The sequence below is a fragment of the Melozone crissalis genome, unplaced genomic scaffold (assembly GCF_028551555.1).
Source record: "Melozone crissalis strain CALT ecotype California unplaced genomic scaffold, PUWL_Pcris_2 ptg000034l_1, whole genome shotgun sequence".
In the NCBI taxonomy this organism is placed as follows: Eukaryota; Metazoa; Chordata; class Aves; order Passeriformes; family Passerellidae; genus Melozone; species Melozone crissalis.
The window spans coordinates 8,974,824-8,995,203 of NW_026535812.1; the positions used below are offsets into that span (position 1 = coordinate 8,974,824).

Sequence of the window (20,380 nt, forward strand, 5' to 3'; positions counted from 1 at the left end):
GTGTGCAAATATTTGGGAAAAGAAATAAAAGCTGTTTCCAAAACTGGACAAAATTAAACTGGGGACAGCTCAGGGTGTATTTTACATAAGGTAAGCCCATGCAGCATGGCATCCACGCTTGTTTTTCCCAAAGATCTTGGTGCAACTTAGAGCATTCTATCTTCAGGAAGAACATCATGGCAGGGAGAACCCCAAAGAAAAGGAACACGCTGAATGTCCTGTCCTCGCCGCGGGGGGCACCGCGGGGTTGGGAAGCGCAGGGCCGGCAAGGGGCGCTCCCGGGCGGGGCAGCGCACCTGTGCGGGGCAGGGAGGGGCGGGGCAGCGCACCTGTGCGGGAGGGGCGGGGCGGGCCATCGCACCTGCCCGCGGCCCCGCGGCCGGCGGGGCGCGCTGGGGCCGCGCAGCGCGGAGCTGGCGGCAGCATGGCCCGCCTGCTGGGCATCCTGCGCAGCTCCCAGCCCGTGGCGCGCTTCCAGCGCTCCTGCGGGCTCTTCCCCGCCGCCGAGGAGGGCGGCGGCAGCGGCGAGCCCGCGGAGGGGCCCCGGGACGGCGGCGTGTGCAATGGAGCGGCCGCGCTGCGCCGCCCGGCCGGCGCTGCCCCCGGCGGCGTGCGGAGCGGCCGCGGCCCGCAGGTGAGTGCGGGGGGGCCCGGCCGTGACTCAGCAGAGCCGCCCCCGGCACCGAGCGCGCGGGGATGCCCCGGGAGGGTCCCCCCGCTGCCTGCCGCCCGCGGGAGGGGAGGAAGGAAGAAGGGTTGGGGCTGGAGCGGGGAGCGAGCGCTGTGCGCTGCCGCAGCCCGGCTGCATCCCGGCCCCGCCGGGCGGGCGTCTGGGGGCTCTCGGCGCTCCCTCGTGGCTGAGCCCCCGGGATGGGGCGCTCGGTGCGAGCGGGAGTTGCCTGCGGAAGGGCCGCGGTGTGGCCCCGGGATGCGGCAGGGAAGGAGCAGCTCTGTTCTGTCTCCGAGCGGGGCGCACCTGCCGCGGTGCTGCGCTCTGCCCGGCTCCTGTCCCTGCCCGCTGCCCAGGGTGTGCGGCTGTGCCCGGCCCCTGCCCGCTGCCCACGGCTGTGCCCGGCCCTTGCCCGCTGCCCCTGCCCGCTCCGAGCGGCTGTGTCCCCAGCCGGGCCCGGCTCTGCCCGCTCCGGTGCCGGTGCCGCCGAGCCGCCGATGCAGACACGCAGCGCTTCCCGCTGGCCAGGCAGGTCGCGGCGTTTCCCGGCACAATCTGTAAATCCCCTGTGTATCAGAAGGAACAGGGAAAGGTATGATGCAAGCCGTGTGTACAGGTCGGACGACCTGCTTTTTGCCTTACTGTAATGACTCGAATTCATTAGCAGATCGCTTTGTGGTGCCTTTTGGAAAGCAGGTGTGATAATGGGCTTTCAAATGCCACCTGCAACATAAACATGGACCAGCTATGAATGTCACAACTCTACCACTCCTTCCCTTCCATGCCATTTTACTCTTCCCTGTTCCACATCTGGTGCTCAGATTCCCATTTCAAGCATCTAAAATTCTTCTTTAGCTGCTGCTTGACTCTTTCTCGATTAGATGTAGTTCAGTCTGTTCACTTCTGAACTACAGTAAGCTCTATTTTGGGTAAACTATGCAGATAATTCATTAAAAGATTTATTGTCACTGCTTTCTTTTGAACAGTGACATAGTTCATGTGGTGGTGTTGATACTAAATCCTGTCCAAGTTAATGCTCCATGAATGCAGCTGTTCACCTTGAGCAATTGTTTTGGGATTCATGAAGCAAGGCACAATTACCTTTATGTGAAGGGTGAATGTGTTCTGCTTGAGACTCCATGAAACTTGGAGATAGAAGCAGAAGGATTTGTTTCCACAGAATTATGGCACTCACTTCTGAAACATGAAAGTTGGATTCCAACACCCCCAAAATGGAGATGGGAGAATAGATTGAACAGTGTTTCAATGAAGTGCTAGAATTATAAAGACATGCTCTCTGTGTTCCTTTTTATCTAAACTGGGAAGGAAAAGTCCATTTTTACAAGGAGCATCTTCTGTAGCATGATAAGAAATGTGAAAAGTTAATTTGGATCTCCCTTAGGCTAAGGCTCAGACCCCCTGCTTTGTTGCTAAATGACCTGGGGTTACCTTGATGTATCTGCAAGTAAACAGGTTTAGGAATCTCATTTAAATAGCAAATTCCTTGGCCATGAATTCTCTATGGATAGTGTCATTTTCTTGCCATTAGCTGCAGGTGTTTGCAGAAAGGTGCTAAAGTGCTGCTCCTGCATCTGCCTCCTGGAGCCTTGAGTGGCTCTGTGCTCATCCATCCCTTCCTGAAAATTGGGAGTTTCAAAATCCTTGTCATCAGGACAGTTGATTTCTATAGGGTTGTAACTTCCACACTGCTTTGTCTTTACTGTCACAAGTGTCTTAAAGGTCCTCAGGTTCTCCTGTGTAAGCTCTTGGACAACCACTGGGTTATACCTGTAAAACCAGAGCCTTTTGCATGCAGTGAAGATGTGAATGGCTTACTGGATGAGGGGACTGCACAGCTCCAAGCCTGCAGGACATCCCCCCTTTCTTCAGGGCCAGCTCTCAGGCCCCTGCATGTGACCTGGATTGTGTGGCAGGGTGGCCCAGCTGAGGGCTGGGGGCAGTTTGGGAGAGGATGGACACACCTGGTAGGGAAAATGCCATACTGCATGGAGAGGAGAGAGGATGTCTCAAAGGGGTAAAAAGACAGAACAGCTCTTCCTCTGGAAGGAGGAGGCTTTTAATTATTGCAAACATTTGTGCCAGGAGTGCTGCTTGTGATTCATCATTATATTCATTTATGTATAACCTGGGCATGAAGTGTGTGTTTAAAAAAAAAAGCCACAATGCCTGATTACAGTGGCCAGCAGCAGCATGAGTGGCTGTGTTTCTGAATCTGTGTAAATCAGTCCTGCCTGCCCCACAGGAATTACCATGAGATTAAACAGGGAATGAAGTGCTTAGATGTGACAGCTGTGGCTGTGTGCAATTCTTAAATGTTGAATCAGTCACCTAGCCAGTGTGCTTGATGTTCCTTGGTTACCAGATAATTCAGAATCATTTTTTAATATCTCAAATGCAAATTCTGGTGTCTGTGGATGATACACAATGGTGCTAGTCCAACACACTAACTAGGTTTATGTCCTGGCTTGGACTAGGTATTGAATCTATGGGCTTGTAGTGGAGAACCTGTCTGGGTTTATTACTACAGAAGGCAAGAGAGCAACTCCTTATAACTATCCTGTCTAATACTAGTTTATTTTCTGTACTGCTTTCTATTATTAGTTTGTTTCACCAGAAATTTATTTCTGGAGCAGCTGAAAGGTATCTTTTCCTGATGCTTTGTAGGAAATCCTCAAGCTGTGCTCCTAAAAACATAAATATACTACCTGAAGCTGGTGTTCTGTGAGTGGCCAAATAAAGGCCATATATATTTTAAAAGTGGAGCTTTGCTTATCTCTAATCTCCTGGTGGACTTTTGCTCCTGAAATTGATAGCCTTAATGAAAGAGTATGAAAGAAAACAACAGCCTTCTATTCAAAGTTCTTTGTAGAGATTTGTTTGTCTTTCTCCACTCTTCCTCTCCCAGATGCTTTATCATCTCAAGATCTGTCTTCCTGCCTTGCAGAGAGTACAGTTCATGTTTACACTGTAGTTATTCCTTAACTGTCAGAACTGCTCTGAGCTGGCACAATGCTTACAGACCGCCTGATGCTGTTTAGTGATTGTATGGTTCCTGCTCATGCTGTAGGTGAGGAGGATAATAATCAGGATCACAGGCAGGTGATGGTAGCAGAAACAGAGGAGGTAGGTACAAAGTGCACCTCCATCTCAGGTGTATTACAGTCCCCAAAAAAGTGGTAAATTACTTGCAAGATATAGATGAAAACACTGGTGTTGCTGTGATGGGGTTGGTAATTTGAAGTGTGTTTGCTCTAGAGCCTGAGTCAAGGTCTCTCTTCTGTGGTGGTCCCTTGCAATGGATTTTTGCATCAGCCTCAGAGTATTGCTTTTTTTTTTTAATGGTTTTGCAGGCTTACTTTGTTTCATGTTGTTTCCCTTTCCATGCAGCAGTAAGTTGGTGGTTGCTGAGATAGGAGAGGCAAACCCTTGTGAAAAAAGCCCATGAGCACTGCAAGGACAACAGGCTCTAGTGCTAACACTTTGTGCCCCTAGAGAATACAGCTGAACTTTTGGAAGCTCCTCAGTTTGGAGCTGCAGCTGGGGAAACACGAGCTGCAGTTTCTGGTTTCAATGGGCTGAGCACAAGGCTCACATTCCCCAGCATCGCTCTGGCACTCCATGGTCAGATCTGCCCTTCCTGCAGGTGTCCAGGTCTTGGTTTGAGGCACTAGCAGCCAGTGAGGGATGGTGTTCATCTGAATGAATGAGATGGTTTCATGGAGGGTTTTGGCCAGCCCTGAGTGAGGGTCCTTTGGAAGATGACAGCAGAATGACAAAGATTCGGATAGTGAGTGCGTGGCAGCCCTGGGAGGATCTGTCAGCCCTGGGTTTGCCTCTCCTCAGGGAGCAGCCTTGCATCCCCTCTGGAGAACAGGCTGCAAAGACAGCTCTGTGCTGGTTGTTACCATCTCATCTTCAGGATCCTGGAGATGCTCCAGGACCCTTCAGGATCCACAGGAGTTTGTGAAGCTTTGCTGATTGCAGTAGATGCCCTGTGTGGTGCAGAGAGAGTGGATGCTGGCACAGGGGCACACGAGGGGCTGTGCTGGCAGCCCAGCTCCTTACATTGATGATGATGATGATGATGTGCTTCATGACTCAGTGCTTCCTGGCTCACAGCCTGAGTCATCTTTTTGGAGGCCACTGGACCTCATAATGAGGAGCTGTCAGGATCCCAGGATTAATTCCAGTGCTTGGAGGTGAGCCACTCACTGCTTTATAATTCTGCTGGCTGTCTTGGGCCATTACTTCAGATATCAACCAGAATAATAAAAGTTAATCTGCTGTTGTTTTTCTCGTTTGGGTCTCTGGAGAACAGGAGTACATTTAACAAACAAGAACCAGAGAAAATGTGTTCTGGAAAATCCCTTTGGACAGCCAGTTCTTTCAATTTATCTCATTTTTATGCTCTGCAGGGAATGTGTAGGGTCATCTGGGCAGTGGAAGGGGACTAATGACTCCTATAGCAAGTAAATCTGAGGTCTAGAGGGTACAGGTAGTGTTGTCTAAACCATGATTTTTTTATTTAAAATGTCTGTTCACATTCCTGCTTTAAAGGGTTTCATATCAGTCCAGTTTGGTGAGCACCTGTAACTTACTTTCCCAAGGTAAGCTGCTATAGGTCTAGATGTAGAGGAGTGTGAAGGCTTTAATATTGACCTAAATTGCTGATTTATTTATTTATTACTAAATTTTGGAATATTTATTATTAGATAGAAACATTAAAAATATGTTTAATCCTTCATTTTGAAGACAGCTGGCAGTTGCAAACCACTGTCAATAGGGTTCCCTGAGCCTGTGGGTTCTGGCACACAGGAAATGGTCACTATCAACCCTGGTCAGGTCATTTTTATCCCCTTTGCATCTCGCTCCACTGTATGGAATTGTGGCTGCTTACTCAAGTCAACCACTTTATGAGGTGTAGTGCCTTTAGTGTCCCCCACTGCCATTTTCTTTGCCAAGTGAGAGTGTTGGGGTACCTTATTTTACATGAGGAGTCAGTGTCAGACACCTCAGTTGTGCCACAGGAGCAGAGCCTGGATGTTTGCAGTGGGAAGGGCCCAGAGGCATTGGCAGTGAGGAACCTGTTCCCTGACAAATGTACAGCCCACCCACCAGGATGCGTGGCATGCAGCAAAGGGCAGAGCAAGCAAAGGACTGAAAGAAAGGTCTGGGGAGGAGAAAGGAGTCCCCATGGAAGGGCAGTGACACCCATGTCACCTGCAGGTGTGAGGTGCCAGGGTGAGTTTTGAGCTGGGACTGACTGAAGTGTTAAAGCTTTCAAGCACCTGCCAAAAAGTGCCACCAGCTGGTGCCAAGCTCTGCTGGCTGGGGGAGTGCCAGGGGCTGCCCTCATGCAGAGGGGCAGGAGAGCCAGGCCTTGCAGCAGCCCTGGCAGCATCAGGTTGGTCTCCTTGTGTGTTGCTCCATCAGAAAGAGCTGACATCAGCATGGCCTGCACTGAATGCAGCTAATAATGAGGCAGCAGGTGAATGAAGGACATCTTATCTGCAGCTCTCCTCCCCGGGCGGGCTGGCTGCTGAGCTCTTCTCCCAGGTGCCTCTCCACAGCCACAGCTGCAATTTGGACACATCCCTTGTCCTTACAGGGCTCTGTGCCTTTTGGGAGCTCAGGGACAAGGCACCTGTACACATGTGATGGTATTTAACCCAAATTCTCAGCACTACCCTAGGAAACTGCTCTTTGACTCCAGCCTTGGAATCATCTGCTGGCAAAAATGTCACTTCACCCAGTGCTGGTGCCTGATTGTAAGAGATTAAAACAAATAGTTTAGCTGGCTGAAAATGATATGGTGTTACTCTGTTTGTTCCAGAAGCCTTGCTACTCTGTGCCTCTCAGAACAGACCTCTGCCATGGAGCTAATCTTTGTGCAAAATTAGCTGACTGGGTTCACGATGCTGCTGTGTAGAAAAAGTGATTAATCTATGGTGTCTATTCCAGGCTAAAGTTAATTTCTTAAAAAAAAAAAAAATCTGAATGTGAGAACAAGCTTTTTGCTCTGCAAAGAAATCTAACAGTGAAGTCCTTGTTCTCCATGGTCATTAGCCACACCTGCAAGGTTTTCTTGGGTTGGATTAGGTTAGGTTAAGTGAAGCTTCTCTTGAGGATCTTCTCAGACCTTGTGTGCTGGGGCAAGAGTGATAGGCTTCCCATTCCTCCCCCTCAGTCTCTCTGCAGAGCACCTTGGGTATCCAGCAGCCATGCAGGCCCTAGTAACACTGACTCATTTGCTTTTGGCAGAAAGTCAAAACTAAAAGAAGGTGGTGCTTGAGGGAGATGGGTGGGTGTGTGGGCAGGGTGACAATCTAATGCTGTGCTGCTGGAAAACTGCTGTGCTGTGGCACATCTTTCTACTCAAAACCAGTTTTAGTAACACTGTACCTTTGGAAATATGAAGTACAGTAATTTTCAGAGGAATCTGATATCAGTTTTGAAGCTGGAATCCCCTTTCTGAACTGCCTAAAATTTGCTTCCTCTGTTTCTTAATTTGCCTTTTCCTCCCTCTGTCCACAGACACTGATGCTACCTAATCCTTAAAACACCTTCCTCAGACATTTCCACGTGCAGCCTCTGTGTTGCACCCCACAAAATTGCAGTCTAATTCTCGTAAATTAAAATGCAATTAAATAAACCTGTTCTTCCACTGTAAAACAGGGAAGAAGGAAGCCTTTTCCTTCTGCCCTTCCCCTGCCTGCCTCTCTTGCCCTGTTGTTTCCACATTGCACAAATTGGCCAGTTCTTCCTGGAATGTGGGAGGATGCTGAAGTGCACTCACCACATCTGTCAGGGCAGCTGAAAGAGCCCACCCTGCCCAATCTCAGCCTGGCAAAGCAGGGCTCAGGGCATGAAGGAGGTGAGCTCATCAGGAGGAGAAGTGCAGCCCTATTTGTGCTGCTGGTGTGCAGCTTTCTTGGCAGAAAAATGCTGCAGATACACATCAGTGATTTGTAACAAAAGTGTCAGAGCTGGGCTCCTGGAGTTACTCCAGCAACTGGAATGACCACGAGAGGAACAGCTTTCCATAAAGAGTGGGCAAGGAAATAAATGCAGAGCTGTTACCCTCCATGCTGGAAAGGTGCCTTCAAGTGTGTGCTCCAAAGTCTGAAGATTATGGTGGAAGGTAAACCTATTGGAATTCCTCAAAATTATACTGCAAGAAAAGGGGTGAAACATAATTCTGATGCCATGACACCACGGTGTGGAGGGAGGTCAGGCAGCCTTGCCTTTTTAATAGCAACAAGAAAAAGCTCCTAAGTATATGAACTGGTAGGTTTGAGGTTTGGCTAGAGGATCTTTAAAGGTTCCCTTCCAACCTAAACTATGATTCTCTGAATCATGGATGTCAACAAGGATTCTATGATTCTCTGAATCATGGATGTCAACTCTCCAGGCCTCTGCTAAGAAAGGAATATAGGAAGTTAAATGGCCTGTGAGTTTGAATGTCACCATGGACACCTTTTGATAGAAAGTGATGAGAGTCTCTTCAGAACAGGTTTCAGAGCCATGTGGAAATCACCAGCTGGAAATGCAGGTGTGAGAGACATGATGCCTGTGAGATGAACTCAGAAGAAGATGCAGATAGGCTGGAGGACGAGAATTGAAGTCAAATAGTCTTGTCAAGCTGAAGGTATGATTGAAAAATGACTTCTATTTAATAGGTGCAGGTACTTATTGAAGAAGTAGGTGTAGACTAACTGTAGAATGGAGCAATTTCATGGAGGAAAAGAAGTTGTTTGAAATCACAGGTTTGACATAATTCAGTGGTGACAAACCTCTGAAAACTGCCCACAAAATGAATGACATCGTGCAGGACTGTTCCTTCAGCATTGCTGCAGTGTCACATCTGATCTTTGGGCTCTATAATTCCAGACAGGTGCTGTGTCTGCAAAATGCTCAGTACCCCCTGTAAGAATTACCAGGTGTTTAGGGAGTGAAGGAGTTATTTTTTGAATGCTTATAACAACCTTCTCCTGTGCCAGCCTTCACAGGAAGGAAGCAATTTGTTCCTTGTCTGCAGTAGATAAGAAAATAGCCATAGGTTTCAATTTCAGCAAGAGTTTCAGGCTAGATGGCAGGAGAGCAAAGCTCTTGGACGTGGCCTGGAGCAAGCACTGGAGTTTCCAGCTCTGTTCAGTAAGGACAGGTTAGACAAACTTCCACCAGAGTGGTGGGAGTGTAAGCCATCCATCCCTGGTGGACAAGCTGGACCAGCCTTGGTTTGGGCTGTCTGTCAGGAAATGTGAGGCTGTCCTTCCCAGTGACTGCAGGCATGGTCCTCCACAAGCAATCTCAGCCTCCTGAGCAGCCACTCCCCTTTCTGTCTGAAAGATACTTTGGTTTCTATAAGACAGCTTTCTTTAGGGATGACAACATAATCAATTTTTCCTTCCTTGATTCTTCCTTATTGTTTAGGCAATTATTAATTGCCTAAACAAATGCTCTGTCAACACTGCTCTTATGTTATTCCACTTTATATTTAAATGACTTGGCAGGCTCTGTTACTTCTACATGTGTTCCTTCAGCACAAGGAAGGAGGCTCATCATGTTCCTTCTAGAGCAAGATACAAAAATAAAATCTGGAATTCAGTCTATCTCCCAACTATTAATCAGAGTGGAAGGAAAACAATATGAAGATTAAAAAATGAAATCTTCCCACATTAACTGCAGTGTCTTAACTGTGTTCTGGACCCATCCCAGCTTCAGATGTGCAGATGTGTGCATCTGTCTCAGCTGACCATCCCTTACAGGCTGAAGGGAGACTTTGGATGAACACATACTGATGTGTGGTGACTGGATGGGCATTGTGCCCAGGGGGGCAGTGTTGGTGAGAGACCTGCATGTGCCTTTCCCAGAGTCTGTCTGGGTGGGCTCAGCCTTTGGTCTGGCAAACCACAGCCCCTTTCAGCCTGACTCCTTCCAGCCATCCCTTGTGCTGCTGGCTGTGCAGCACTGCTCTGCTCCTGTACCTTGCTGAGGATTTTATCTGATGGCCTTTTGGAATGTGTTAAGAAATTGCTGAAATGCTCCCAGGATCCTGGAGTTTTAGGCTGCCTGCTGGTTCTTTACCTGAGCCCACTGAAAGTGCTGTGACTCTGTGGCTTGGAGGCTGAGCATTGTTCTGTCTCATGCAATGGTTATCTTGATTCTGCATCAGCTGATGGTTCCAGGCCACATCCCTGCTCATTAATCCAGGAGTGCCTGCTGCTGTCTTTGCTTGCACAACAGCCGGGAGCTGGATGCGTCCTCTGTGTGCTGCACAACAAGGACCCGCTGCAACAGCAGAGCTGGACAAGATTTTATGACATTTAAGAAGGATTTTCTTGTGATTTCTCTTTGTCTCCATCCCCACATTTCTGAGGTTTTGGTTGGCTCTAGGTGTTCCTCCAATAACACCCTGTAAACCTGGACAGCTATTGAAAACTGACTGCCTAATGACTAAAAAAATTAATTCCTTGTTTTAAAGCATTTAAACAGAGTGGGAAGCTGCACATATGTATGAGTTTGGTTAGGTGTATTTTTGTTGCCCTGGGGCTCCTTGTGTGTGCTTTGTGGGCTCTGTGTGCTGCTGTCCTGCCTGTGCTGTCTCCTGCCATCCCTGCAGTTCCTCCCACAGCTCTGTGCTGCTCCTTTGCTGGCTCCCTCACCCACCATGGGTGCTGTGCACCCAGCCAGGGGCTCATGGCCACACCAGGATCCCACTGGGGCACAGCCCCTGGCCCTGGCCACCCCTTCCTCCCTTCCTTCCTCATGGAGCAGGGTTGGTGCTCCCAGGGAAGGGGAATGTGCTGCCCCTGCTTGTTGCATCTTCAGGAAACTCAATGTGTGTGACTGCAGCTGTGCAGTTGGATGGAAGAGCTGAAGCTTTTGATAATCATGGGTTTTGCTTTTCCTTATTTTCCAAAATCTAATTACCAATATCTAATTTTTTGTTGTTGTTGTGACTTGATAGGTTCCTTTTTTAACTTGATACAGTTAATAAACATAAAGTGATGTCAAATTGTCTGCTTATGCAGAATATTCCAGTGCAGAAGGCTTTTCCCACTGGTTTTACTCTAAACAGTAAAACCCCCACCCCGTGGGGCTGATTTGTGTGATTTATACTGTCTTTGTGTACAGCTACATCTAGACTGGAATTTTTGATTTTTTTCTTTTGTGCCTGATTTTTGGTGGCTTCTCTAAATTTAGAACCCTTTTTTTTACAGCATTAAAAAACCTTAAAGTGAAAAGTATGTAATGTGTTAATTAGGGACTTTGGGAGGGAAACTCCTAATCTTTTGCAAGGCAATTCTGTTGAAAGGGGAGTAAGGGACTTCAAGAACTTCAATTAAACATGTACATCTTCTGAAAGATCCACAGTAATTGAGAGCTGAGAACAGAGTGTTGGTTAATGGGATCTCTGGGTCACACACTAAGCCTTAGAAGTCTGATGCTGCACAGCTTGTCTCTAGAGACAGGGCAGGAAAAGCTGGGGCCTGTTTTGCTCTCTGACAAGAAATCTCCCAGATGAATTGCAAGGAATACTATCTTTGCACAGCTACTTTTTTTTCCCCCCAAAAATACATTTTTGGGAATGTACAAAAATACATTTTTACATTTATTATGTTAATGGCTCAGCTGCTGTTCCTTTGCTTCAGCTTTGAAGGCTAAACACTATATATATACACAATTTCTGAAATGATGGATTCCTCCTATGCTGTGTCATTGTGTGTTGCTGTGTCCCCAGAGCCACCAGGGTGTTGGTTTGCCCTGCTCTGCTGGCTCTGTGGGAATGTTTGGGGATGCTCCCTTGCTCCAGGGTGCTGTGGCAGCTCCTGGTGTGGGTGACCCACCCCTGTGCAGACACTGCAAACGTGGGATGAATGCAAGAGCCATTTCTGTGCCAACAGCTGGGTAGTTTATTTATGGAGACTCATACATCCAGGAGAGTTTCTTGCAGTCTGAGCACTTGAGGTTTTTCAAATCAGACATTCTACAGTTGGTGAGAAGGGTAATTTTTATGAAATTACCTGTTTCTGTGTCTGTGAATGTTGAGGCTTATTAATCTTGCTTTGGAAATGCTCTAAAAATTCTAACTTTATCTACAGCCTTAATTGCTGCCCATTAAAACCTCTCTGATCCAGACTGAGTAGCAATGGAGATGGATGGAAGAATGATTTGCTGAAAGGGCTTCAGGCATTGTGGAAGGCATCAGGTCACTGCAGTACATTAAGAAAAGCTAATCTAAAGATAGGAGTTACTTTAAAATTAGAGATTGAATAAATTTCTGGGAATGTTAGAAGATGTTAACACAAATAATGGATTTTTCTGCACTGGGGTTAGCATGAGAATAAAAAGGGAAGGCACTTGACACAGCACTGTACTCTGCCTTCTGCAGAAGCAGTGGGTGTAGATAGTAAATGTGAGCTCACTGCAGTCTGAAGGTGCATGGAGGAGGCTTGCTGTACCTACAGTGCTTTGGGATCACAACAAGTGCAAACATCACTTTATTACCATGCACTGCCAAGCACCAAGTGGAGCAATCCTGTGGCGCTCTGAGTGCCTGACATGTGGCTGTGGCATCCTGTCACAGACAGGCTCTGTTTGTCCCCTGCCACACACAGGCTGTCACAGCTGCTGGTGTAGAGTTTAAAAAAAGGTGTTAAAAATCCAACCAAATGTGTGTGTGATTTCTGATAGAAAAGGAATGGAAGAAAAAAAAAAAGAAAGGTTTTAAGAATCAGAATGTGGAATGACTTGGACCTGGAAATATTTTTTTAGCTCCACATTTCTTTTAGAACCTGATAAACATGCTTTCCCCCACAAAACAGTTACTGGAATCAGAGGGTTTTATCCCTCATCCCATGAGGTTGCAAGTATAAAAGCATTACCTTAGGGATGTCTCTGATCCTCTCTGAGCTAAAGCACACATAATTCCCAATACCATAGGGATTAATGCTTAAGTGAGGAGTTAGTGGTGCCAGCAGAGAGCTTTCTGTGGGGCCAGGTTAAGTGTCACCAGATACAGTTCCAGGATCTCAGACAGGAGCATTGGAGCTGCTAATTGCACTGGGGGTGTTTTCTAAGTGGCAGATGAGAGTTGAGACACTCAGACTGATTGCTCTGTCACACAGCCAGGCATAGAGCTGTTATCCTAAAGGGATGCCAGTAACTCATCTGTGGCCTCTGCGACTGAGAGATGGGGAAACACCTCTCTGACCCTGGCATTTCCAAAAATGGTGACTCATCTTTTCTGTTCATTGGTGCACAAATCAATTCAAGTTGTGGGATTTTTTATGGTACTTGAATGGATGCAAGTTCTTTCCATCTTGCTTTTGTCATCTCCGTGCAGTTTGCCTCATCTCTGCACTAAAAGCAGATGAAGAGACTGGAGCTTCTAATGGCTTTTGCAGTGAGTCACAAATGCATGTCTAGACTCCTTAGACAATTTTAATGTATTCTCACTAGCATGTAGGGTGAGAGTTTCTCTTTAGTAAACTAGTTACACAGCCAGCTCCAAGCATAAGTTTTCCTACTTGGTGAGTTTCACAAGCTTATGTCAAAGCTGTATCTTAACTTGGTGTGTCTGTGCTGAAACCTTCATGGTCCCTCCTCAGTTCCCTTATTTAGGAAGTTCTTTCATCTTGTATTTACACAGCCAATGTACATATTTTTAATTTTTTGGGGAGGATGGAGTGAGACTAGATTGGCTCCTTAGCTCTTCCCCTGAATCAAAAGTCCTATCTGTCTATCTTCCTATTTTCTCAAGTGACAGGTGTAGCTACAAAATGTGATTCACTTGCCTGTTGCTCCTGCTAAGAGTGTGAGGTTTCTTTGTGGTGTCCTAGTCCCAAATGGCAGCAGCAGCAACAAGCCATTTCTAGACACATTCAACAAGTGGTCAAATCATGGCCAAAGCAATGTGTGCTGCTGTGTGGCTTCCTAGCTCTGCAGGGCTGGGTGTCACCTTTTGGAAGAGAGAAACATGTTAGGTGGGGTACATCTAATGAAATAATCTAGCTACCAAATCCAGACACCGAATGAAATTTCATGCAGAATAAAATTAATAAATGAAGTGCTAAAGTGTTGCTGTTTGCAATGTATCTACTGATAATGCTTAAAAAGACAGCCTTGTGGTTGTTACTTAAAATGTTGGAGTGAAAATCTGGTGGTGACAGGTGCAGCTCTCTTCTCTGCCCACTCAGAGCCTTGTGTTGCCCTGACCCTGCTCTGCAGCTGTGCTTGCTGAGCCCAGGCCCAGGCAGGAGCTGAATCTTCCAGCTGTGGCACCTCTGTGTGGGGTGATCCTGTGAATCCCCCCAGGTCAGGGCTGGAGGCGCCTGGAAAAATTCAGTGTTGAGGACTGCTGTCAGCAGCACCTGGCAGCAAATTGCAGGGACTATAATGAGGCAAATTTTAAATGAAGTAGTTCAGTAATTGCAGTTTAAATTTTTCAACTCAAGATGAATTTCCAGTGAAAGCAGTGGTGGCTTTGTCTACTGATGTTGAAATTTCAAACTTAGCATGTCAATACCTTTTATGAAATACACCTGATTACCCTGGAGGAAAGGCTGATCCCATCTCTTAGAAGTCTTTGTCCTCGTGACTGCTGCCTTAGTCTGAATGGATTTCTGCTCTGCAGGAAATGTGGTTGTGCTATCACCACAGCCTTCATTCTAGTGCAGAAGTTGAACTTCATTTCTTGACACTTCCTATAACAAACTCCTTGGTTTAAGGACTGGGAACTGTATAATATTTTAAGTGCTTGTTATATTTTTCTACTTCACTAAAACAATAACATTCTCTCATTTCCAGGGTTGCACACAGAAGTATATTGTGAAGAACTACTTCTACTACTACTTGTTCAAGTTTTCAGCTGCTTTGGGTGAAGAGATTTTTTATATCACTTTCCTTCCATTTACCTACTGGAATATAGATCACTCTGTGTCTAGAAGAATGATAATTGTTTGGTCTGTAAGTATTTCTATGATTAATTTCAACTTTAATTCTGTATTCATAGCAATTTAATATTTAAGAACAAGAACAATCCTCCAAATGAACAAAATCCCTTCAAACCAAAGAAGCATCAACACTATTCATGTGCAGCTCATGTTTAGGAAGAAAAGGCATTGCAATAATGAGAGAGGAGGCGAGAGGCATCATCTGACTCAGGGTTTCTTCACCTCTGCCACATCTTGGGCTGACTTTTTTTCAGCACAATCACTGACTGAGCTGCTTTTGATATAGTTTGCACAGAATAGTTGGGAAAACACTTCCTTCCCAGAGCATCATAGTATTTCAAGTTTTTCATCACTTTAGGAAATCTTTCTCTTATTCTCATTTTTTCTGTGTAATTTTATATGGTTCTGGCTTGGCTGAAGTTACTATAAACCTGATAGTAAAGGGATATGCAGGCTGCAGTGGAATAAGCAGGGTGTTTCTGCAGTCACTTGAGGGTGGAAAGATCAGATGGTCTGTTGAAGTCTAAGGCTTGAAAGCATTGATTTTTATTAATAGATAGCATTCACAAATTAACTGACTTCAGCATTGCTTCAGCATGGGTTTGGGGTATCCAGAATAATGCATTTCCATTGTAGTACTGAAAAACAGGAGATAACCAGGTACTTCAGGCCAGCACTGGCTGTTTTGTCACTGCCATTGCTCATCTTGTTATTCAGATATTGCTGCCCAAATAAAACCATTTTAGAATAGAGAAGGGAGGTAGAGAACACCTCTGCTAGGTGTCAGAGCCTGGAGGTTTTACTATCAATCTACACTGACTTAAGAAACTGAATCTTGGTAAAAACTTAAATATGATATCCAAGTTTATCTATTTACAGTGAAGCTTCTCCGTGATCTAGTCAATTCTGGTTAATAATATTTTGTCTTTTGACCAAATAATATCATAAAAAAATAATAAAAACAACTTGAATTGAGTCATACACTTCAAATACACCTGGTCTTGGACAGAATACATCAGTTGCTCTGTGCCAATAACTTTAGTCAGTACATTTTATAAAGAGAACATGAAAAATAACTTGCAGATGAAATTTAGAAGTAGGTGGACACAGTATAACTAGAGTTGGGTTTTGGCCAGGTGTACACCTACAGCTTCTGGAAACGTGCCACAGAAGATGAAAATTGGTAGTCACTGCCTTCTGGGTTTGCATATTGCTCCAAAAATGAGCCTTTGGAGTACTTTACATGGATTTCTCTAGATTTGCTTTGTCTTTTCCTTGCAAGGAGTTCATCTGGGTATTAGTCAGATCTAGTCTGACTTAGAGTATTCAAGCATCTGATATGATGATAATTAATATTATTTTTCATTTACTGAGTTGTGGAGCTGCACTTTATACTGAAAAGGGGAAACTGTTGCAAGCACCATGCATTTAAAACAATCTGTATTTTTAAAAGATTAATTGTATGTAACTGTGAAATGGCTAAAAATGTCCTTGCAGGCCATGTGCTAATGCTGTGGCATGCTCAGCTGGGAGGGTCTCTGCAGGTGAGCAGGGAGTGGCACTCACAGTGCTGCTCTGGTCTAACAGCCATAAAATCATACAATGGCTTGGCTTGGAAAGCACCTTAAAAATCACCTGTTTCCATGCCCCTGCTGTGGGCAGGGACACCTTCCACCAGACCAGGCTGCCCCAAGCCCTGTCCAGCCTGGCCTCAGATGTCTTGGTCATGGATGTGACATTTGTCACAGCTGCAAGGGAAACACCAAGGTGTCAGTGGGACAGAGCTGTGCTTTTAACTGAATTGGAGGTTTTTGGTGATGGAATTTTGAAGAAATGTTTCTGAATGCATGATGATGTGTGGCTAAGAACTGTGTTAGATGACAGTAAAAATCCAGGCAGCCTGACAGCTCTGACAACAGCTATGAGTGGAGGGCTGGGAAGAGCATGGAGGGATAATTGCAGGACCCAGGCATGTCCTGCAGACGGCTCTTCTCCATCTGGGGAAAGGGGCTGGTATCAAAGGAGAGCCCCAAGGGAAAGGCAGGAGCAGTTCTCCTTTAAAGGGGGTGCTGATGATGAGGAGAGGTTGTTCGTGAAGCTCCTCAGCAGGGAGAGAGAGTGGACCAGCAATGGCTTTTTCAAGAGCCTGGGACAAAGCACGTGGGTATGCTGGGAACATGGCTGGCAAGGATGATGGTGACACAGAGGGTGACACCGCTGGCCAGGAGAAGTGGCTCTGGAGCATGAGGGTGCTGAGGGTGGTACTTTTGGGCTGTTTCCCACTTAAACTGTGAGTTTCTGCTGCAAGTGGGAAATGACAATGTTGGTCAGGATGAATCATGGGAGTTTCTTCCCTTAAAAATTAAAGCAGCATTAATGGTGTTTACAAAGACTTCCTGCCATCTTATCTGTAATAGTTTATGCAGAGCCAGTCACCCCCTTTTGAGAAAGATAATTTCAAATTGGAGCAGGGCCAGGGATGATTAAAGAACACACTGTTTTCTGAGCAGAGACTGAAAACTTAGATAAATCCCGAGCAAAATGAAGTTGGAGAGAAAATGGGGCTGGCTGCAAAAACCATGGGAAGGAAGGAGCTTCTTAAAATAAAACTACAGTCACAAGAAGAAACACGCATAAGGCAGTCATAAATAATTTCACTTGAAGCCAAAGGTTGTGAAATAGCTCTAGAAGGGTGAAGGGCAGAAAGAAAAATTATAAAGAGTTTATTTCAGCAGCAGCAGAGGAGTGGACTTGGAACCCAGAAATGTCTTCTCCTGCCCTGGGTCCCCAGAGCCAGCTGCTTGTGCTTTTCTGTTCAGGTGGATGGCTGTGGGAAATGCTGGTTTTGCATCCAGATGCTTTGGCAGCCTAAAGCAGCATGTTGTGCTTCCATGGGGCCTCGCCCCTGAGGATTCAGGGTATATATGCAGGCTTTGGCTTTACCTTTGTGAACAGATGGAGGAAATAACTGCATGAAACCTCTGAGCAAGGTGCTGAGTCAGTAGTGAAGGTCCCCTGGTGTCTTTGCTTCTCTTCTCCAGCAATTTGAGGTAAACACTCTTGAAACTGCACAGGCAAGGCTTTGATGCCTGTGACTCTTGCAATTTCAGCCAGGAAGTGCAGAGATGAGAAACAGCTTCACACAGTCCCCAAATGTACTTTAAATTTACTGCACATCTCAGCTCAAGAGGTGAAAGCTCACTTTATTTCTGTTTGTTTGTTTTTTACTTTTTGTACTGCTTCAAGTTTGAAATCTTTATTTTGGTGTGGAATTTCAAGGGCAGAGACCTGGAAAAAATACTTACTGTTTCAGTTTGCTCTTCAACATGTCTGGAAATCTCTTTTTCTGTGTTTTTTCCTCAGGCCACACCCCTTCATAGCCTATAAAACTTTAATTTATGCAATGTAAATATGAGCTGGCCAGCAAGGACTTTGTTGGGGCAGGTGTGGGAGCTTTTGGCATGTGACAGTGATAAGTGCTGACTCAGGGCTAGGTGGCACCTTGAAGGGAGGCAGGGTTTGGGTGTTTGGTGATGCCAGGCTGTGTGCGCCCCCCTCGGGGCTCCCTGAGCAGCACTGGGTGCGACATCTGCAGCAATCTGAGCAGGCTCTGGGTCTGAATCCATAGCAGTTCAGCTTTCCATCTTGCTTTTCTGAGGAACAGTTTTCTAAAGGCTGTCAGCGCTTGGTTACTCAGCAGTGAGGAGCCCTGAACTCCCTCTCAGGGTAACCAGGAGTTTCCTCACCAGCAGGAGTTCACCTGCAATTGTGATGCCACTGATATTGCTGTGCAGTGATTGAAAACACCCTTGGAAGCAAACTTTGGGTTTAACAATTCTTATGTTTGTTAGTTTTAGTACCTTTGCAACACTTCACTGAAACAAGCCTAGAGCTGCTGACAAACACAGTCACTTGAAAGCCAAGCTCCAAATATTGCACAGCACAAGAACATGTAAAACTGTATTCAGGCACATGAGTAACTACATGTCAGCATACAAAAATAAATGGTGTGTGCAAGTTGATAAAGTGTTGATTGAAAGGGAATTTTGCAAGAGCTGGCAGCTGTACTCCACCCTTGAAGAAAAAGTGCCAATAAGGCTTTCATAACTGAGACAAGCTCTGAATCATTTAAGGTGAAGTTTCAACTGGAAACCTTTTGTATTTCAATAGAACTTCTAGGTGTAACAGTTTACAGCTTTAGATGTTAGATGACAAACCAGATCAATGTGACAGTACTTTTCCCTGCTGCCAGGAGCCTGGACCCAAATTTCCCTCTCTAAGCCTATTATAAGACAGTCAACTACCTTATAGATTTTGTCTAAAGGCTTCTTTTAAAGACAGAATGAATGTGTGAGGGTGTTGGCTGGTTGTGCTTCTGGAGGCTCAAGGTTCTGCTAATCTGGTTCTGGTTTTGTGTTTCTGGAGCCTGAATTAAGACAAAGTCCTCCTTCCTTTTATATATATAGATATAGAACTTTTTTGGAAGCTGCCCATGCAGTGTCTTCCCTGTCCCCCTGCCTCCTGCTGCTCTGTGCTGTGAATGCTGTGTTGCTTGGTGGGCCGGAGACCTGCCTGTTGGATTTGCTGTTGCCATGGTGGCTGGGACAGCCCAAGGGTTTGAGCATCGCACCAGCTGAATGTGACCTTGAATGTCCCATGGGCCCTGGCCAAACCCCTGGGAAACGCAAAGCTCCTGTGCAGCCAGCTCAAGGTTGATGTATTTTCTGGGAAGCAATACCCACACTGGAAATGGTGCTGGAGCTCCAGGAGAGCCAGCTGCCCTCTGCCAAGGTGCTGGAGCTCTAGGAGAACCAGCTGCCCTCTGCCAAGGTGTGTGGGGCTCCAGGAGAGCCAGCTGCCCTCTCCCAGGGTGTGTGGGTCTCCAGGAGAGCCAGCTGCCCTCTCCCAGGATGTGTGGAGCTCCAGGAGAGCCAGCTGCCCTCTCTCAGGGTGTGTGGAGCTCCAGGAGAGCCAGCTGCCCTCTCCCAGGGTGTGTGGAGCTCCAGGAGAGCCAGCTGCCCTCTCTCAGGGTGTGTGGAGCTCCAGGAGAGCCAGCTGCCCTCTCCCAGGGTGTGTGGAGCTCCAGGAGAGCCAGCTGCCCTCTCCCAGGGTGTGTGGAGCTCCAGGAGAGCCAGCTGCCCTCTCTCAGGGTGTGTGGAACTCCAGGAGAGCCAGCTGCCCTCTCTCAGGGTGTGTGGGTCTCCAGGAGAGCCAGCTGCCCTCTGCCAAGGTGTGTGGAGCTCCAGGAGAGCCAGCTGCCCTCTCCCAGGGTGTGTGGAGCTCCAGGAGAGCCAGCTGCCCTCTCTCAGGGTGTGTGGAGCTCCAGGAGAGCCAGCTGCCCTCTCCCAGGGTGTGTGGAGCTCCAGGAGAGCCAGCTGCCCTCTCTCAGGGTGTGTGGAGCTCCAGGAGAGCCAGCTGCCCTCTCCCAGGGTGTGTGGAGCTCCAGGAGAGCCAGCTGCCCTCTCTCAGGGTGTGTGGAGCTCCAGGAGAGCCAGCTGCCCTCTCTCAGGGTGTGTGGAGCTCCAGGAGAGCCAGCTGCCCTCTCTCAGGGTGTGTGGAGCTCCAGGAGAGCCAGCTGCCCTCTCTCAGGGTGTGTGGAGCTCCAGGAGAGCCAGCTGCCCTCTCCCAGGGTGTGTGGAGCTCCAGGAGAGCCAGCTGCCCTCTCTCAGGGTGTGTGGAGCTCCAGGAGAGCCAGCTGCCCTCTCTCAGGGTGTGTGTACCTCGAGGAGGG

General features: G+C 47.0%; 1 protein-coding gene across 1 annotated transcript in view; it reads left to right on the plus strand.

Annotated features, from left to right (window-relative positions):
• The first annotated feature begins 424 nt into the window (after positions 1-424).
• SGPP2 (sphingosine-1-phosphate phosphatase 2) overlaps positions 425-20,380 on the plus strand; it is a 33,403-nt gene continuing 13,447 nt past the window's right edge. The window contains exons 1-2 of the mRNA XM_054283057.1: positions 425-634; positions 14,504-14,662. Coding sequence (XP_054139032.1) covers positions 425-634; positions 14,504-14,662 — 369 coding nt within the window. The remainder of the gene's footprint in view (positions 635-14,503; positions 14,663-20,380) is intronic.